The sequence below is a fragment of the Tenebrio molitor genome, chromosome 3, assembly GCF_963966145.1.
Source record: "Tenebrio molitor chromosome 3, icTenMoli1.1, whole genome shotgun sequence".
NCBI classification, from domain to species: Eukaryota; Metazoa; Arthropoda; class Insecta; order Coleoptera; family Tenebrionidae; genus Tenebrio; species Tenebrio molitor.
Genome location: NC_091048.1, coordinates 7727810 through 7743927, shown reverse-complemented (window position 1 = coordinate 7743927; position 16118 = coordinate 7727810). Strand labels below are relative to the sequence as shown.

Sequence of the window (16118 nt, the reverse complement as noted above, 5' to 3'; positions counted from 1 at the left end):
CTGAATTAGCAAAGATACGAAAAATCTGACACTGTCAAGGTCATAACCGCTCCTTATTTAAATAATTGTTAATCGCACGATATAACGCAAAAAGAAAAAAAAACTAACAAAACCACAAATAATTGCCTAGTAGTCATAATTTTGCTTCAAATCAATGTCCTTCAGGTCCATTGTTTAAATTAATACATTAAAAAATCCCATATTTTATCTTAAATTTAATATTGTTGCTATAAAGAATTTCAGGAATATTTTCCGGCCGAAGTAGTCGACCACTTTTATGACGACGTTCACCAAGGAGAACTGTTGAATTATGTAGAGAAAAAGGAAATGTTGAAAGAAAATCAAAAAGGGAAAACCAAACAAAAGAACAGCTGGGGTTGAGATGATGTGAGAGAAATTATGGAGGCAACTCCATTCACATTCGTTCAAAAGCAAATAAATAAAGAAATAAGTTAAGGCACAGGCCTTTTAAAATATTTCGTCAAATTCTTTACTTGTTTAAACGTCAATGCAGTACATATTTACTGCAATTTAATTAAATAAATCGAAGTATTTTTTTTGAAAATTCACATATTTTATCTTTACCTACTAATAAAACCCTATTTACAAATTACCATGTCCGCCATTTTTTCTTTTGTTCTTTAATTTCATTTGACAATTTTTGTTGCAGTTCAACTCGATTAAAACACGACAGAAAAAAGAATTTTAATCAAAATCGACTGTGAAGAACAAATATATGAAAGCTTGTGGCGTAACTGTCACTATCATGATATGACAGTCGACACAGTTCGGATTACGTTACGATTTTGTGGCTAAAGCTACGCCACACGTTTCCGATTGCTTTCAATTTTCACGGTCGGTCTTATTCTTATTAAGGTAATAAGTTGGTTGTTATTTTTCCTGTCTAGGGTATTCAGACATTATCTTTTTCCTTTTACTTTGTTTTCCTATTTTTGTGTGTATAACCTGTTGGAAATAAACGTATTATTATTATTATTCAGAAATTTTTTTGAATTGTACTAGGTATACAGGGTATTTCACGAGTGATAATTTTTGGGAAAATGTTTATTGTCTGCAAAACGCGCAAAACGGCAGAAGCATTTTTCGCCATAAATCGGGATCATGTCTGTTTTCGCATCGTTGGAATACCTACATTTTAATTGTCGTATTTTACCTTTTTCGTAAATGTCAGGTTATGACAGATAAAATTATTGGAAGCAAAGCCATCATGGATTCATAATTTCATTTTAAAACAATACAATATTTAAAATAGCCACGTTCACTTTGGAAATGTATTGTGGGTTGCATTTTCAATTCCTCCAGGCTCATTTTCACTCGTGAAATACCCTGTATGTATTTAATACAAACCAACATCATGTGGAAATAGACTTTAACATAAGAAGAACACTTCCTTACCTTACAAATTAAAAAAACATGTGGCATTCATCTTAAACTCTGATGTAGTGATGTAATATTTTGGTTTTCTGTGTTTTTTTTTTTTAATACTTTACGTCAGAACCAAACTTTTTGTGTGGTCAGAAAATGAGTCAAATATTTAATACTGTTCATTCGCCGAACGAAAATTGCCACGCCACATGTGAACCACCACGGATTTATTCTCGGCAAAAAAATTTCAGCATTCCTCGAATGAAGTCACTTCCGCTCACTGAATGAAAACACAACAGTTTTCACAACTCTTGGAACGCATTTCAGAAAATTTACATCGTTTGAAACGAGCTATGCAAATTCTAAACAGCAGGCGGCCAGATCGAGTTTACAAATGGTTTAATTATAACCGACCCGTTTCAGCACTTCATAATTTCAGTAAAGCTTAATTCACAACGTCCAATATACAGCCTAAGGGTTTTCAATGAAATCAGCTCAATCGACAGTTTTATTGAATGTACTGAAATCGATGAATCGTCTGATAATTTATCATGTCTATTAAGGCCTTTACTAGACCATTACCCGGGATCGTATAAAGATATGGCTCGATACAGATTTGACACTTTATTAAGAAAATACTCAGATGTAAAATTTTATAGAATTAAGATCTTAAGTGATACCATCATCCTGGTACATCGTAATTCTTCTTCGAATTTTATCACTTTAAATCCCAACTTCTTAACGACTTCTTTGAACATGTTCTTTAATTAGCCACATACCGATTGTAGATTGTTTTCATTGGACGCTTGTCAATTTAATTCATTTAATTGACATTCGTACGACAAGGTCTGCTTATCTTTCCGCATAATCTCATTAATCACAATCCCGATGTTTCAAGAATAAAACAAAAAGTATAGCAAACGCACATCTTTCCACCGCTTCTGCTACTTTCCAAGGGTGCGGATGGCCTTATTAATTTGCGGATTTATTTCTTTTACATCGATCACCAAAAACTGAAAAATAATACAAACTTCCTGTCGTGTTCCTATTCTATTCAATTCGCAACCATTGTATAAATCGACTTAAATTTTCTTTTATGCTCCTCAATGAGTATGAAAATTTAAACGTTATTAAACTTGAAACGGTGATTACTTTTAATCACATTTTCATGACTCGGAGATTATTACGACAGTGTTGCATGCATTCTGCAGTAACTAATTAACTTTATTAAAAACCGAAAAAAACTGTAATGCGATTACATGTTCCAATCTGCTGCATAAACAGCTATTGTACTTGTCATTGTACTTTTTGCTTGAAACTTCAAGCGATGTTGGTCAAGCATGTTCGTACTTCCGAAATTGAACTAGTCAAAAACTTTAACGCTTCCATATTGTTCTCGCTCTTAAAAACTGAAACTAGATCCGAACTTTTTCGATGTATTTTAACTTTAACGTCCCGGAACTATTACCTAACAAAGTGTTAGGAGCGTAAGGATATTCCAAAAACTGCACTTAATTTATTTAAAAGTTCCGGCTTATACCGACATGTTTTAAGCTATTTAAATAAAATTTAAGACGTAGATTACTCAATTAAAAACAAGGAGATGCATAAAAACAGTGTTACTACAATAGTTATACAGGCTGTTTGATGAAAAACGCCTCAACCCATAACTTTTTTATTTATTACCCGATTTCAATGAGCAAAAAAATCAAAGATATGGTTTTTCAAGCGCTACTAGACAGCCATAAAATGTATTTTTTTTTGGCGTTATCTTCAATAGCTAACGATAGTCAACTTTTTTTTTAAATGGACATATGTAGTTTTTTAGGCTTGGTTTCGTAAGGTTTTTTTTTCTGAATCTAATTATGTATTGAAAGTTATCATTTGGTTCATAGTTAACTGAAAAAAAAAATAAAACATTTTTTTGTGGTTCAGCTTATAAAATTTTTAAGAGTGCTGTGGAAAACAATCAGAATACAAAGTACGATAAATGTCAATTGTTTTTCACGGCACACTTGAAAATTTCATAATAAGCTGAACCACAATTAAAAATGCTTTATTTTTTTTTTCAGTCAGCTATGGACCAAACGATAACTTTTAATACATGATTAGATTCAGAAAAAAAAACTTTACCAGACTGAGCCTAAAAAACTACATATGTCCATTTAAAAAAAAAAAAGTTGACTATCGTTAGCTACTGAAAATAACGCCAAAAAAAATTATTTTACGGCTGCTTCGTAGCGCATAAAAAACCATATCTTTGGTTTTTTTGTTCATTGAAATGGGATAATAAATAAAAAAGTTATGGGATGAGGCGTTTTTTATCAAACAGCCTGTATGTATCACAAGTACGAGGACGGTTTGTGGTCCGAGGCGTCAGCCGAGGCTCCACAAATGCATTATTAAATATTTCGTGTAATTATTGATAAATAAATCGTGAGAAATGCTTCAAGTGACTTTACATTTGACACGGTCGAGCCACCTGTGGACATTTGAATTCCTAGGATTTGAAGTGTTTCAAGTCCGGTTACAAAAAAAAGTCACTTCAACTGTTTCTATAGACATACACAAAGGCGCGATTTTCGATTGCTTGAAGATAAAGTAATGATAATGAAATAAAGTCTAAAACACGACATAAAAGTATCAAAGATGGCCAAGAATTCACAAGATAACCTTCTTAAATGTCACTACATTGCAAAACAAACATTATCTGTTCTTTGGATTAGTTCCAATCTATGCATCTGCCCTAAGGAAACAATTCTTACAGCACAGCTTTTGGAACAAGCTTTCAAATAATTCAACGAAGTTTTTGGAACCGTGAGTAGTGCTGATAAAAGAAAACAATCCTTAACAAATTGAGCGACTGCAAATCCATAAAAATAAAATATGTCGACAAACCACATCTGGCACCGCAATGAACAACCAACACCTACGGAAACTCACCTGATCACGATAGCCGTGAGCAACTTGGCCTTCTCCCTGTCAATAAAAACGGGAACGTGCATCCTGGATTTGGGAAACAGAGGGGGATGTGGCAGCAACATCATGATCGCATCTGTCAGTTTCAATTCCTTGTAAGCACCTTTCGGCGGAACAAGCGGGACGTTCCCGAGCACGGTCGACGGCTGTATCTGCATCTTGGCGTGGCACCCTTCAGCGTCGTCGGGGCGCGGTTCCATCACCGAGTAGGCCACTTGGACGAGTCTCGGCGGCGTCTTGGTGATCTTGCCCGGCCTGCCGTCTTTATCGGGCGACGGCAAAGGAGGCCACCACGACGACGGTATGGTGATCTGCGTCAAGCAGACGCCGTCTTCGCCGTCGGGACTGCAGGCGGCGTGCAGGGGTGGCCTCGTTCCGAGGCTGGCGTGCAGGACTATGCATACTCGCTGGTGGTGGCGTGCCAACAGGATCTGTCTGCGGCCCCCGGGGTCGGTCCCCGTGTGGAATAGCACCCTCAACACGGGGGAATCGCGGGGGATTTCATTGCGTACTATGTGGGCCGACATGTCCAGATGATGGGTGGCCAGATCTTGCAGATCGATTGCTGGGCCTGTTGAAAAAAACATCTAATAACAGCAACATCAATACATTTGTACCCGAAATAAGTCGCTCATATGCATTCGTTACATAATGGATTTAAAATGAAACGTAACGTCGAGGGCTCAAAGTATTTGACTACCCAGTGATGTTTTAAAATCGTGTTTACTTTGAAGTGAATGGTGGAGTTTGATTCGTAAACACAGCTTTTAACATATTAAACGTTAAATTAAACCGAAACATTGAAAAGCGTAATGCCTGGAAATTTGTTTACTCAGCACAGTTTTAACAAGAGTGTGAATCACAAACAGACCTATTTAAAAAGAATTTTTGAGACAGTAAAAGCAAAAACACTGCTCAGGCAGCAGACAAAATTCGTCAACTTTACAACAAACGTGCTCTCCTGGAATTCACCCCTGCAAAGTGCTCTGTAAACTTCAAACATAAGAATTTCAACTTAGAAGAGACCCCACGCTCTGGTTGATCCTCCATCTTGGATGAAGACCACATTAAACTTACACCATGAATAATACACGCGCCGTAATGAGGGAGCTTTCACAAAATGATATCAACAAATAGTACCTACTGTTTGTGAGCAGTCGTACAAAATAGGATGCAATCGATATGATGTTGAAGTATCAAATAAATTATAATTCATTTGATAATAATCAAACCGGAATCTAATGAATCTGAGCATGTGCTTTTTGTTGAATAAAAGTAACGAAATTGATCCATCTTTGAAACTAATCTTAACTGGTACAAGAATGTAGAGTCGAAAACATCCTGGAAACAGCGAAATATGCCACCCTTATTACTCTACAAACTATTCTGCTCCTAAAAACATCATATTGACGGAATGATTTGAGAAAGAGGAGAAGCGTTGTATTTCACCAAGACACCGTCAGACCACAAACATTATTGGAATTAAGCTGGAATGTCCTATTTTATCGTCCATATTCACTTGAATTAACCCCCTCAGATTTTTATTGATTTAGGTCGTTCTAAATTCCCCCAAGAGGAAAAAGATGAAACTTTAGAAGGATATAAAAATCACCCCGGCAAGTTCATTATGTAGAAATCAAAAAAGTCAGAAAGGAATTTTCAAGCTGCAGGAAGGAAGTGCAAGAAGAAAGAAGTCAACACATATTTTTCAAACAACCTAATATAGAGGAGTTGGATGCATTAAAAAAATGTGCAATACATTAAATTTAAAAAAGATAGCTGCCCAATGAATACCGCATACCACATATTAATCAGGGTTCAGGGTCCAGATGTATTTTTTGAAATATTTGTTCTGGTGGTTCATTTGGTAATCAAAATGTACCAATTACTACCGAAATCGTGATTTTAAGGCGCTAGTTCTTCTCTAAATATGTTTTTTGTTCGACACTGTCAGAATTTGAGACTTTTCTCCTGTGTGAACAATTTTGCTAAATGTCACATCTTGTCAAAACGAAACGTCAAGCTAATTTTAAAGATTTTAAGCGATTTGGCGCCTTTAAGAAGCTCGTTGAACAAAAAAACGTCGTGTTCAACTCAATCGTGTGTAAATTGGGCTCTTTATGGCATGAGTGGCGCACTCATGCCACAAAGAGTCCAATTTACACACGAACTCGTTAAATAATATACTATTTTACAACGCCAAATCACAAAAATTACGATGAAAAAGTTCCGAATCGCAATTTTGTGATTGAAATTGCTCTTTGGAAATGAAAATGTCCTAATTACTACTGAAATCGTGATTTTAAGGCGCTAGTTCTTCTCTAAAAATGTTTTTACAACTCCAAATCACATAAATCAAAGTAAAGACGTTCCGAATCGCAAGTTTGTGATTGAAATTGCTCAATTAGTCAAAAGTCAGTCAAAATATCAAAGTATAAATGAAAAAATAAAAAAAATAAAGTTATCATGATCTGTGCTGTTCCATCAAGACAACACTCCAACTCGCAAGATTTACAAACCAAGAGTAGCACTTCCATGACTGCCACAACACAACTAATGTTCATTACATCAAATGTTTTGGTAACTATGTTGAAAAATAATGTTGTTAAAATTTTCTTCGTCTTATGGTTCTGTTAGGAACAATATTTAACAAACCACTCGTGATTTCTATGAATAATAATATTATGCGTTCAAATGAAATCCTGGGCTGAGTAGGCGTTGGAAAAAGTAAACCGTTTAGAACAGTGTAAAGGCCCCTTCACAATGGCGTTAACGTTACGTTGATGTTAAAACGTTAATGTTAACGTTAGATCTAGAAATTCAAAATGACATGTATTTCAGTGTAGACCTTTCACAATGGCGTTATGATGAAAGTTAATGTTACATGATATTGTTAGTGTTAACGTTAGACCCAGAAATGTTCTGGATTCTTAACGTTACATTCTAACATTAGCCAACGGAAATAATTTAAAAAAAATACTAAAATACATGTAATTAGATCTAACGTTAACATTAACGTTTTAACATCGACGTAACGTTAACGTCATTGTGAAAGGGCTGTAAAGTTTGAATTTGCCGCCGTTTGATATGAATGACATTTGTTTATGTTTAATCGGGACGTAATTGAACATGTTTGTTTTCAGCAAAGGGTGCCCTTAGATATTTGTTTCGAGAATAGGAATCGTTAAGTTATTCTATTTTTAATCTAAAACATTGCAAAGAAAGAAAAAAAAAAGAAAGATTTTTTGTTTCTAAATTTTAGGTAAGCTGTCAACACACTCCAATTAATTTACACTTGGCGGTTTCCAACGCCATCCCAGTCCAGGATTTCATTTGAACCAGCGATAATTTAAAAAAATTGTTTGTCAAAATTTTTCCACAAATTTCCCTCGAAAGATATTGGATTCGATTGGTTCATTTATCACGTATTTTCTCCTGTAATTCAATTACAGAACATTTTTACCTTTTAAAATGGAAATAATATAGGCACTTTTTGATCGTACTAATTATTATGTTAGTTTACGACAATTAAAGATCAATAATTTATCTTAATGTTTGAAAATTATGAATTTAGAATATTATTCATTTAAACTATATCTTATTGGGTCAAGTTGCAAAGAGGTTTATAAAAGCGAGTTCTGCTCTTGTGACTGACATTTGGGAAGTAGAACTGAATGGTTGTACAAACCACATATTCAATAATTTAGTTACTCGAAGCACAAAACACTTTGATACTATTTATAGTATGCACTGAAACTATGAGAAACCTAATTCCACCAAATACTTTTGCAATTGACCTATCAGTCAATATAACTGCCGGAGATTACGAAACAATAGTCCAGTTATATTAGCTCACATATTGAGAATTCCGTTTATCGTACACATTGCTCTTTTATTCACAGAAATGGTTAATTGTACATATTTGTCGCATTAAACAGTCTTTTACAATCACTCCTTTACTGTAATAATATTGTCGTGCTTTGAAGCCAACAAAAAATTCTTTTTCTCGATTTAGTCGTTTACCTTCATCATCCAGAAACTAAATATGGACTACGAAGGTGTTATTTTAATTTTAGAGAAAAGTCATGATTAAATGGGAACTACATCTGGACAACAACTAGAGATGCTCCCATATTTTGCGACCAGTGCTATAAACAACAGCCACGAAAGTACAGTTTTTGAGACTCGGAACGTTGTCCTGATGAAACAGCACATTTCAGTTTTCTTCTGTTTTTTGGCGTATTTCGAAAAGTAATTTGGTATAATATTCTCCCCTTATGTTCTGTCCACACGGCAAATACTCCGTGGAACGCTTCCACAAAAACCCATCAAGAAACCTATTCAGACCCTGGCTAATGATGTTGTACAATGGCTTCTAATCAGGTGTTAACATTTTGATACGAATCGGAGAGCCACCTTTTTTAAGCATAACCCATTGTGAAAATTTTCTACTGTGCTACCTACACAAAAATCACAACCTTACGCTATACACTGTGCACTGTGACTCGTCTATTGTGAAGAATCACATCGTCGACCGAATCAATATTTTCTTGTGACACTCAATAAGAATTAAATCTAGATTATAATAATGAAGCTTCCAAACTTTCTACCGGATAAGAATCATCAAATAAGGAAGATTAACATTTTAAAGGAAGGGCTTTTGTGCAGATACCATGTTTGTAATGTGTATGTGTAAAGAAAACACCAGACACTAGACCAATATTCAAGATCAAGCAGAAAATATAATTTATATTTACACAATCATAATGTTTTACATCCATTTGATAGAATTAGGAGTTTCACGTAAATTGTAAGTAAAGTGTGATCAAATTAATTTGTAATCGTAATCGAGTTATCCATGAATCCGCAACCGTATGTCGTTACTTGAACTTCATGCTACAATAATCACAGCGCGAAACACAGGTTAGATCTCGACATATCAATCGCAAAGACATACGGATTCAAATCCATGGATGACTCGATTACAAATTAATTTGATCGCTCGATACAATCATGTGTAATAAATACGGTCACAAAACAAGTAGTTTTAGTAAAAACTTCAAATGTAGAAAGACATGCATAAGTGACACTCAATTTGGTATTTCTAATAAAGTTCGACATGAATCATTTAACAGAAGAGAAAAATAATTGAAATTATTATGATAATTCAGTATGGAGGTAGAAAACGAAGTCATCAAGAAGCCTGTGCACTATGTAAGGAAACCCATCCTGACAAGAATCCCATTAGCAAGTCAACAGTAACAAGTACATTAAAATATTTAATGAAACTGGTGGTGGTGTAAAAAATTAACTTCAATTACGACGACCAAGAACATGCACAAATGGAGAAAATTCTTTTAATGTTTTATTAGATGTAGAGTACTTTAACATGTCTGTATTACAAACAAGTGGCTTTAAATCATTAAATGTGCCGATGATCGCTTCAAACATCTAAAACGAACAAAACTCCACCGATACAAAATTCACTAGTTACGCGAAGGTTGGAATGCAGTGAAACAATCATGACAGGTGATCTGTGACAATGACAATTTTGTTAAAAGCATTGTTTGCTCAGATGAGACAACGATTCAATTCAATGATGTTGTAAATAGGCACAATTGAAAGATATTAATCATCTCTGATTGGACGAGATTCATAACCAACATCCATAAAAAGTCAATAGATGCCATGGGCTGACTTTATCGACCATAATATCATGGATCAATTTTTCATATAAGAAGAATCCATCGAGGAAACTACGTGTTTAGTTTCAACACGATCATCATCACTGTGGATGTTATGTACTCGTACGTATGTAATTACTTAAATAATACAATTCCTGAAAAATAAATTCGGAGACGTTGAACTATTGAATGACCGGCTATATCCCCTGATCTAAACACGCAGGACTTCTTCTTGAATATTTGAAAAGTTGTGTACGCATTTAACAGACCAAACTTTTTTGGACGATTTAAAACAACACATTGAAGATCAAATCAGAAATATCAGAAGCTGGTTAAAGAATACATTAGGAGGTTTTATCCACAGAATTGATTGCAGTCAGGAACGAAACATTTTAAGCATCTATCATCTAAATTTAAAATGACGTTCTATTTTTTCTGTATCATATTATATCGGGTGTTCATTTAAATTTCTCCACTAAATTATGTATATTATATTTAGTTTTATTATTAGCTCTCTTTCTGTATTTGTTGCAGAAAGATCTAGGATTTAAAACGTTATTAAAAAACAATTGAAGGAGAAGTTTAAAATGTCAGGTATGTAATTCTCTACAAAATTTTAATTTTCGCAGTCAAACCATTTTAATGACTTAATGAGGAACGATTAGCTCTGTAAGATTATGACATCCTACTAATTACATGTTTTTTTTTAATATAAAAAATATTTAAAAAAAAAAAATTTCACAACACATCCTTTTAGAATTTTAAAAAAACTTCTTTGGAAACGTTTTCACAGCACTGCCGCAATGCCATTCAGATAATAAAATGTTGTGCAAATATTGTTATAATAACAGATCAAATTAAATAGGACAGTACAACGAATACGAGTACTAGGTGGGTAAGAAATAGAAGAAATTTACTAATATAAGGCTCAGAAAAGTTGCTGCAGGAGGGCAGGTGCAGTCAGATCAGATCAAAGAAGGTCAGGTCAGGCCAGGATGCCGATTCTTGAAGTTTGTGAAAAATATCACCGGTGAAATTTTGACCACGTGATCCGTGATTATCACCTATTTTCATATTTGAAATTCTTGAAAAATTTTATCATATCATATCATCTCATTTACGTTTTTTTTTTTCACTTATATCTGAGGCGGTGATATATATGTGATATTAAATAACAGTGACGTTTTGTGAATATAAAAATTGTCGTCTGCACTGATAAAAATTAAAATATGGCAAATATGGAAGAAATGTTTGCAGTTTTGGATGGTTTCCAAGAACTAAATCAAGGGCATCGGCGGAGATTTTATGAACATAATGATCCTTTCGATATTTCTGATAAAAAATTTATAAAACTATTTAGGCTCAATAAGAATTTGGCTGAAAATCTAATTAATTCCCTTGAAGAATTTATCGACCCTCCTAGCAGGTCTTCTGCACTGTCTACAACTGTGAAAGTGTTATCTACTCTCAGATTTTTGGCGCGTGGAGGCTACCAGACAGGAGTTGGGTATGATATTCACTTGGGAATAAGTCAGTCCTCTGTGTAGAAGTTTAAAAGAAGTTACAGAAGCAATTAATACACACCCAACAATCAATAATAATTTGGTTCCCTTGGCAACGAGCGGATGACTGCCGAACAAGGTATAGCGATTACTCTGTTTTTTTTTTATGGCGAATTATGATCCGCTATAAAAGGGTGATAATTTGGACTGGTGTCATATATCATATCACAATTTTTCAAGAATTGATGCAAACTATTCTTATGATATGATGATAACTGATGATATGAAAATGATATGATATGATATGAAAATTTTCATAATTTTCAAGAACTGACCTCCTGGTCTGTTTGTCCGACCGGAGGGAGGCCAGAGAAGACACGTTAGCCAAATGGAAGGAAGAATGGGATGCGTCGACAAACGGGAGATGGACGCACAGTCAGGACGTGGGTAGAGAGACGACACGGCCGAATACATTTTCACTTGAGCCAATATTTGACGGAACATGGTAGCTTCGGTCAATACCTTAAAAGGAAAGGCAAGCGGGAGGATGCTAGGTGTCCCTACTGCGAGGCGGAGGACCACCGTCTTCCACTGTCCAAGGTGGGAGATCGGGTGGATGCTTCTGGAGCAAAGACCCGATTGTGAATTGTTGCCGGAAACCTTAGTGCAGGAATTGATAAGAAGCAAAGGAAGGTGGAAGAAGGTCGTAGCCTTCCTCGAAAATGTTATGAACACCAAGGAAAAAGACGAACTGGAGATGGCAATGTAACAACCGCAGTGACACGGGACAGTCGCAGGAGGTAGGCCCTTCAAGAGCAGGAACCCTGCGGGGCAAAATAAACGAGGAGGGGTTTTTAGTGGGTAGCCTCGCCCCGAACACCATAGTGAGGAATCGCACACTCCCCAGGGCAGCTTGGTACCCTGGGGGTTGTACGCAAATGTATTTTCCCCTCCTCCCAAAAAGGCCAAGTCTGTTTCAAACACTACCAAAAGATGATGGAAAGGGTCAATAGAAGAAAATCTGCGCTGCGTGAAAAACAGTACCAAAAGATGCAGTCCTGGCAATAGCAGGAGTCCCGTCAATACAACTAAGGGTACGACACCTACGAGAAGGGAACAGAAGCAAACACCGAGATGAGAGACGAACTGTTAAAATCCTGGAAGCAACATTGGCGGCGATATGACGGATGGGCAAAAGTGTTCCTACCGAACGTCAAAAGGTAGTAGTTGACGCCATGGGGTGGAGTGGACCCCCGCGTGACCCAAGCCCTGAAGGGGCATGGGATGTTTGGAACATATCTGCAGAGAATAAAAAAGCAGGTACAGAGTCATTGTTGGTATTGCGCCGAAGAAAGCAACGGACCCAGAGCACATAGTGTTCCAGTGCCCAGAATGGAATCAATGAAGTCAGAAACAGGACGAATTTAGTTGGAGCAATCGTGGACGCAAGCAATGTGGGGGAGATCTTGCCCTGTGGGGATGAAGAATCAAGCAAAGTAATCCTGAACATGCTGAGAAGCATAATGAAGGCAAAGCTAAACAAAGCGATAAAGATGGAGCGAGAGCAGAGACGAGAACCACTCCTGAAGCAATGCCAAAAGGTGGTACCGGGGGTGGACTCCAGAAGAAAGGGTTTTAGTTAGTATCGTTAGGAAGCTCCCGGCGAGTTCCACACTCTCAGAAGGCACCGGGTTGTCTGGGGCACGTAAAATCTATTTCCCCTCCTCCGGAAGAAAAAAAAAAAAAAGGTCAGGTCTGTTTGTCCTGGCTCTACACATTCTCGGAGGAAAAGGATGTGAAAAAAAGTGTGGTGTAAACAGAGTAGTGTGGCCCCTGCGCAAGGAAAAGAGAAAATCAGCATGACGCCTGCGCAAGGATAACATAAAATCAGTATAAAAACTTGCAAGAAGCTTCTCCATTGTCAAAACGCCATTAAGTTCCATACAAATGATCTATCTTACGCAACCATTAAATTCACAAACAGGCACAGCAATTCGATTGTCTGGATTAAATCCAAAAGTAGATGGAACACACTGAATCGCCATTTTTCCCAAAGGAAGGGCAGAAATAGCACCAAAGCACAGTTTTGTCCTACGTTTGAAAAAAGACTAATTTATCCATTGCAAAATGTTTATTTTACTACCCTCGCCTCTGGATGGAGTAAAACAAATGAGAGACTAGCTGTGTTTCATTCGCATGGACATTTTTTCTGGACGAAAGTAGAATTAATGAAAAAAAAAATGCAAATTTGGCTTCAAGTAGAAGCGCATTCCATCTGGTGACAGTCACTCGGCCTAACGCAGGCAGGCTAGGGGTATCCCCAAAAGCAAATACCAGTCACCGGTGATTCCCCGCAACACAACTTTGATCCTGGACATCGGGTTAGAAATTATATCGGTAAAACAGTTACCGAAAAGCAGTGAAAGGTAAAACAGCTGTGGTTAAAGATGAGTGTTATGAATGAACAATGACCGATCAAAATCGTTTAAAACGAACTAAGTAAAATGTGACGTTTATAAACATTTTCACACAGTTTCATGTTGACTAATGAAGTCAGGGCACTGTTTAGAGTCTGTACCTGTTGTTTTCATTAATTCGAAAAGGATGTATAGTAAAAAATGGCAAAAAATTTTAGTGACTATTTAGAGATTAAAATTTCAAAAGCATCTGAGTTTGCAAAATTTCATTCTTCTTACTCAAGTACCTAATTCTAGCAGGACAGGGCCAATTCCATTCATGTACTAAACAATGAATCTCCAAAACTGAACCCTTGCAAGAACCCACAAGACTGATAATATTTAGAAAAAACAACCGGTGTTTATATTGAAGAGGATGTAAATCATTATGCGGACAATCAATTTGCTCATTATTACAAACCGTCTTCGAGCCCTTGTTCACGAACGACTGTAACAGTTCAACGAAGAGAAATGAGCCGCCAGGTGTAGCACAGACTCGCATATTTCAGCAAACCTACGTAGTCTAATACCGAACACGATGACAATTTATCGGAACTCACCTGTTGTGTTGAGTGGCAGAGGGTCGGGCACGACGTACCTGGCCGGTACGGTTTGTTTTGTGCTGAATGGTCCATAAGTGGCTCGCACAGATATCGGTTGCGAACTCTGGAACACGGTGAAGCGGTCCGTCGATAAGGGAGAACCCGTCGTCGTCGAGCTGCCACCCAACTCCGTCACCGGCATGAAATGCTGACGGGGGGATTGTTTCAGGAAGAAGCCTCCGTCTTTGTTTTCGAAATGTACGTTCACGCATTCTGTGTAACCTGGAAAAGAGCATGGTCAGCGTGAGTTTGTTTTGGTTCCAGATAACGTGAACTGCAAAGCAAGTAGTCACTGCCGTTGTGGCCGATTCTACACTGCACTGAGCACAATTGTGCTGCATATTGAGTGATTCTATTGATGACAAACAATAGAGTCACTCACAAAGATAATAACTTCATCCTACGTAACCAACTGCAGCAAGAGAATGTTGCGTTGAACTTGAACTGTTTAATCTATAAACCCATACATACAGGGTGTTATTGAAAGTTGTACAGATATTTTAACCACGAGCTACTGGCTTCATGTAGAACTCGGAAAATATATCTAAAAAGTTCTGTCAAAAAATAAAATGACATTTTTTGAGCTGCAATTTTTTTTAATTGCTTTTAGGTAAAGTAGTAAAGTCGTAGGTAAAATTTCGTCACATTTTAAAAATACACCCTGTATATCATATTTTATAAAACGTACACCAATGCGGTTTCCTTGTTTTAAAGCATATTTCCTATAGGTTACTTCGCATTGGCGTACATTTTATAAAACATGATATACAGGGTGTATTTTTAAAATGTGCTGAAATTTTACCTACGAGGTTGTAGGACAACGTAGAAGACTAAAAGCAATTAAATATATATAAATGTCATTTTATTTTTTGGCATAGATTTTTTTTAGATACATGAAGCCAGTAGCTCGTGGTTAAAATATCTGTACATCTTTCAATAACACCCTGTATAAATTCAACTGAAATGTCGCAAATTTCAGAACTTCTAGGTTGCTTCCACGATACAAAAGACATTTTACCAGGTTTTAGAATGTTTGTCTGTCTGTTTCTCTGTTTGGATCCTCTTAACTCAAAAACCAATAGATCGATTTCCTTCAAACAAAATTTGCCAAGACGGGGAAATGCCAGATTGTGTTCTGCACTTCGTCTCATCACGATATACCGTCAGGGAGCTAGGCACGAACGATAAATCTGTGCCGAGTATATCATGGTGTAACGAGCACGCGTCTCTTATTTCTATTTCTAATCTGCGCGGCGTGCTGTCACATCACGTCTTATGTTTTTTACACTGTGTCATAGCTGTGATCTAAAGCGGTAGTTATGAGCTTTTACGGTTAAATGGAAAGGAAAAATCCCCTCTTACTTAAGCACCACCCCTGGACCACAGCCCCGATAATCCATAAGAGATCAAGACGGCCCTGAACAGCTCACTTTCAAACTTTTTAAATGTCAATTATAACGTCATCACATATAGAGTTGTGTTGCAAATAAAATAGATTTCCTAATTTCT

General features: G+C 36.5%; 1 protein-coding gene across 1 annotated transcript in view; it reads right to left on the bottom strand.

Annotated features, from left to right (window-relative positions):
- Nucleotides 1–16118, bottom strand: part of dtn (transmembrane protein 132C dtn) — a 177823-nt gene that overhangs the window by 105617 nt on the left and 56088 nt on the right. The window contains 2 exon segments of the mRNA XM_069040843.1: nt 4330–4936; nt 14568–14831. Of these exon segments, the coding sequence (XP_068896944.1) occupies nt 4330–4936; nt 14568–14831 (871 nt within the window).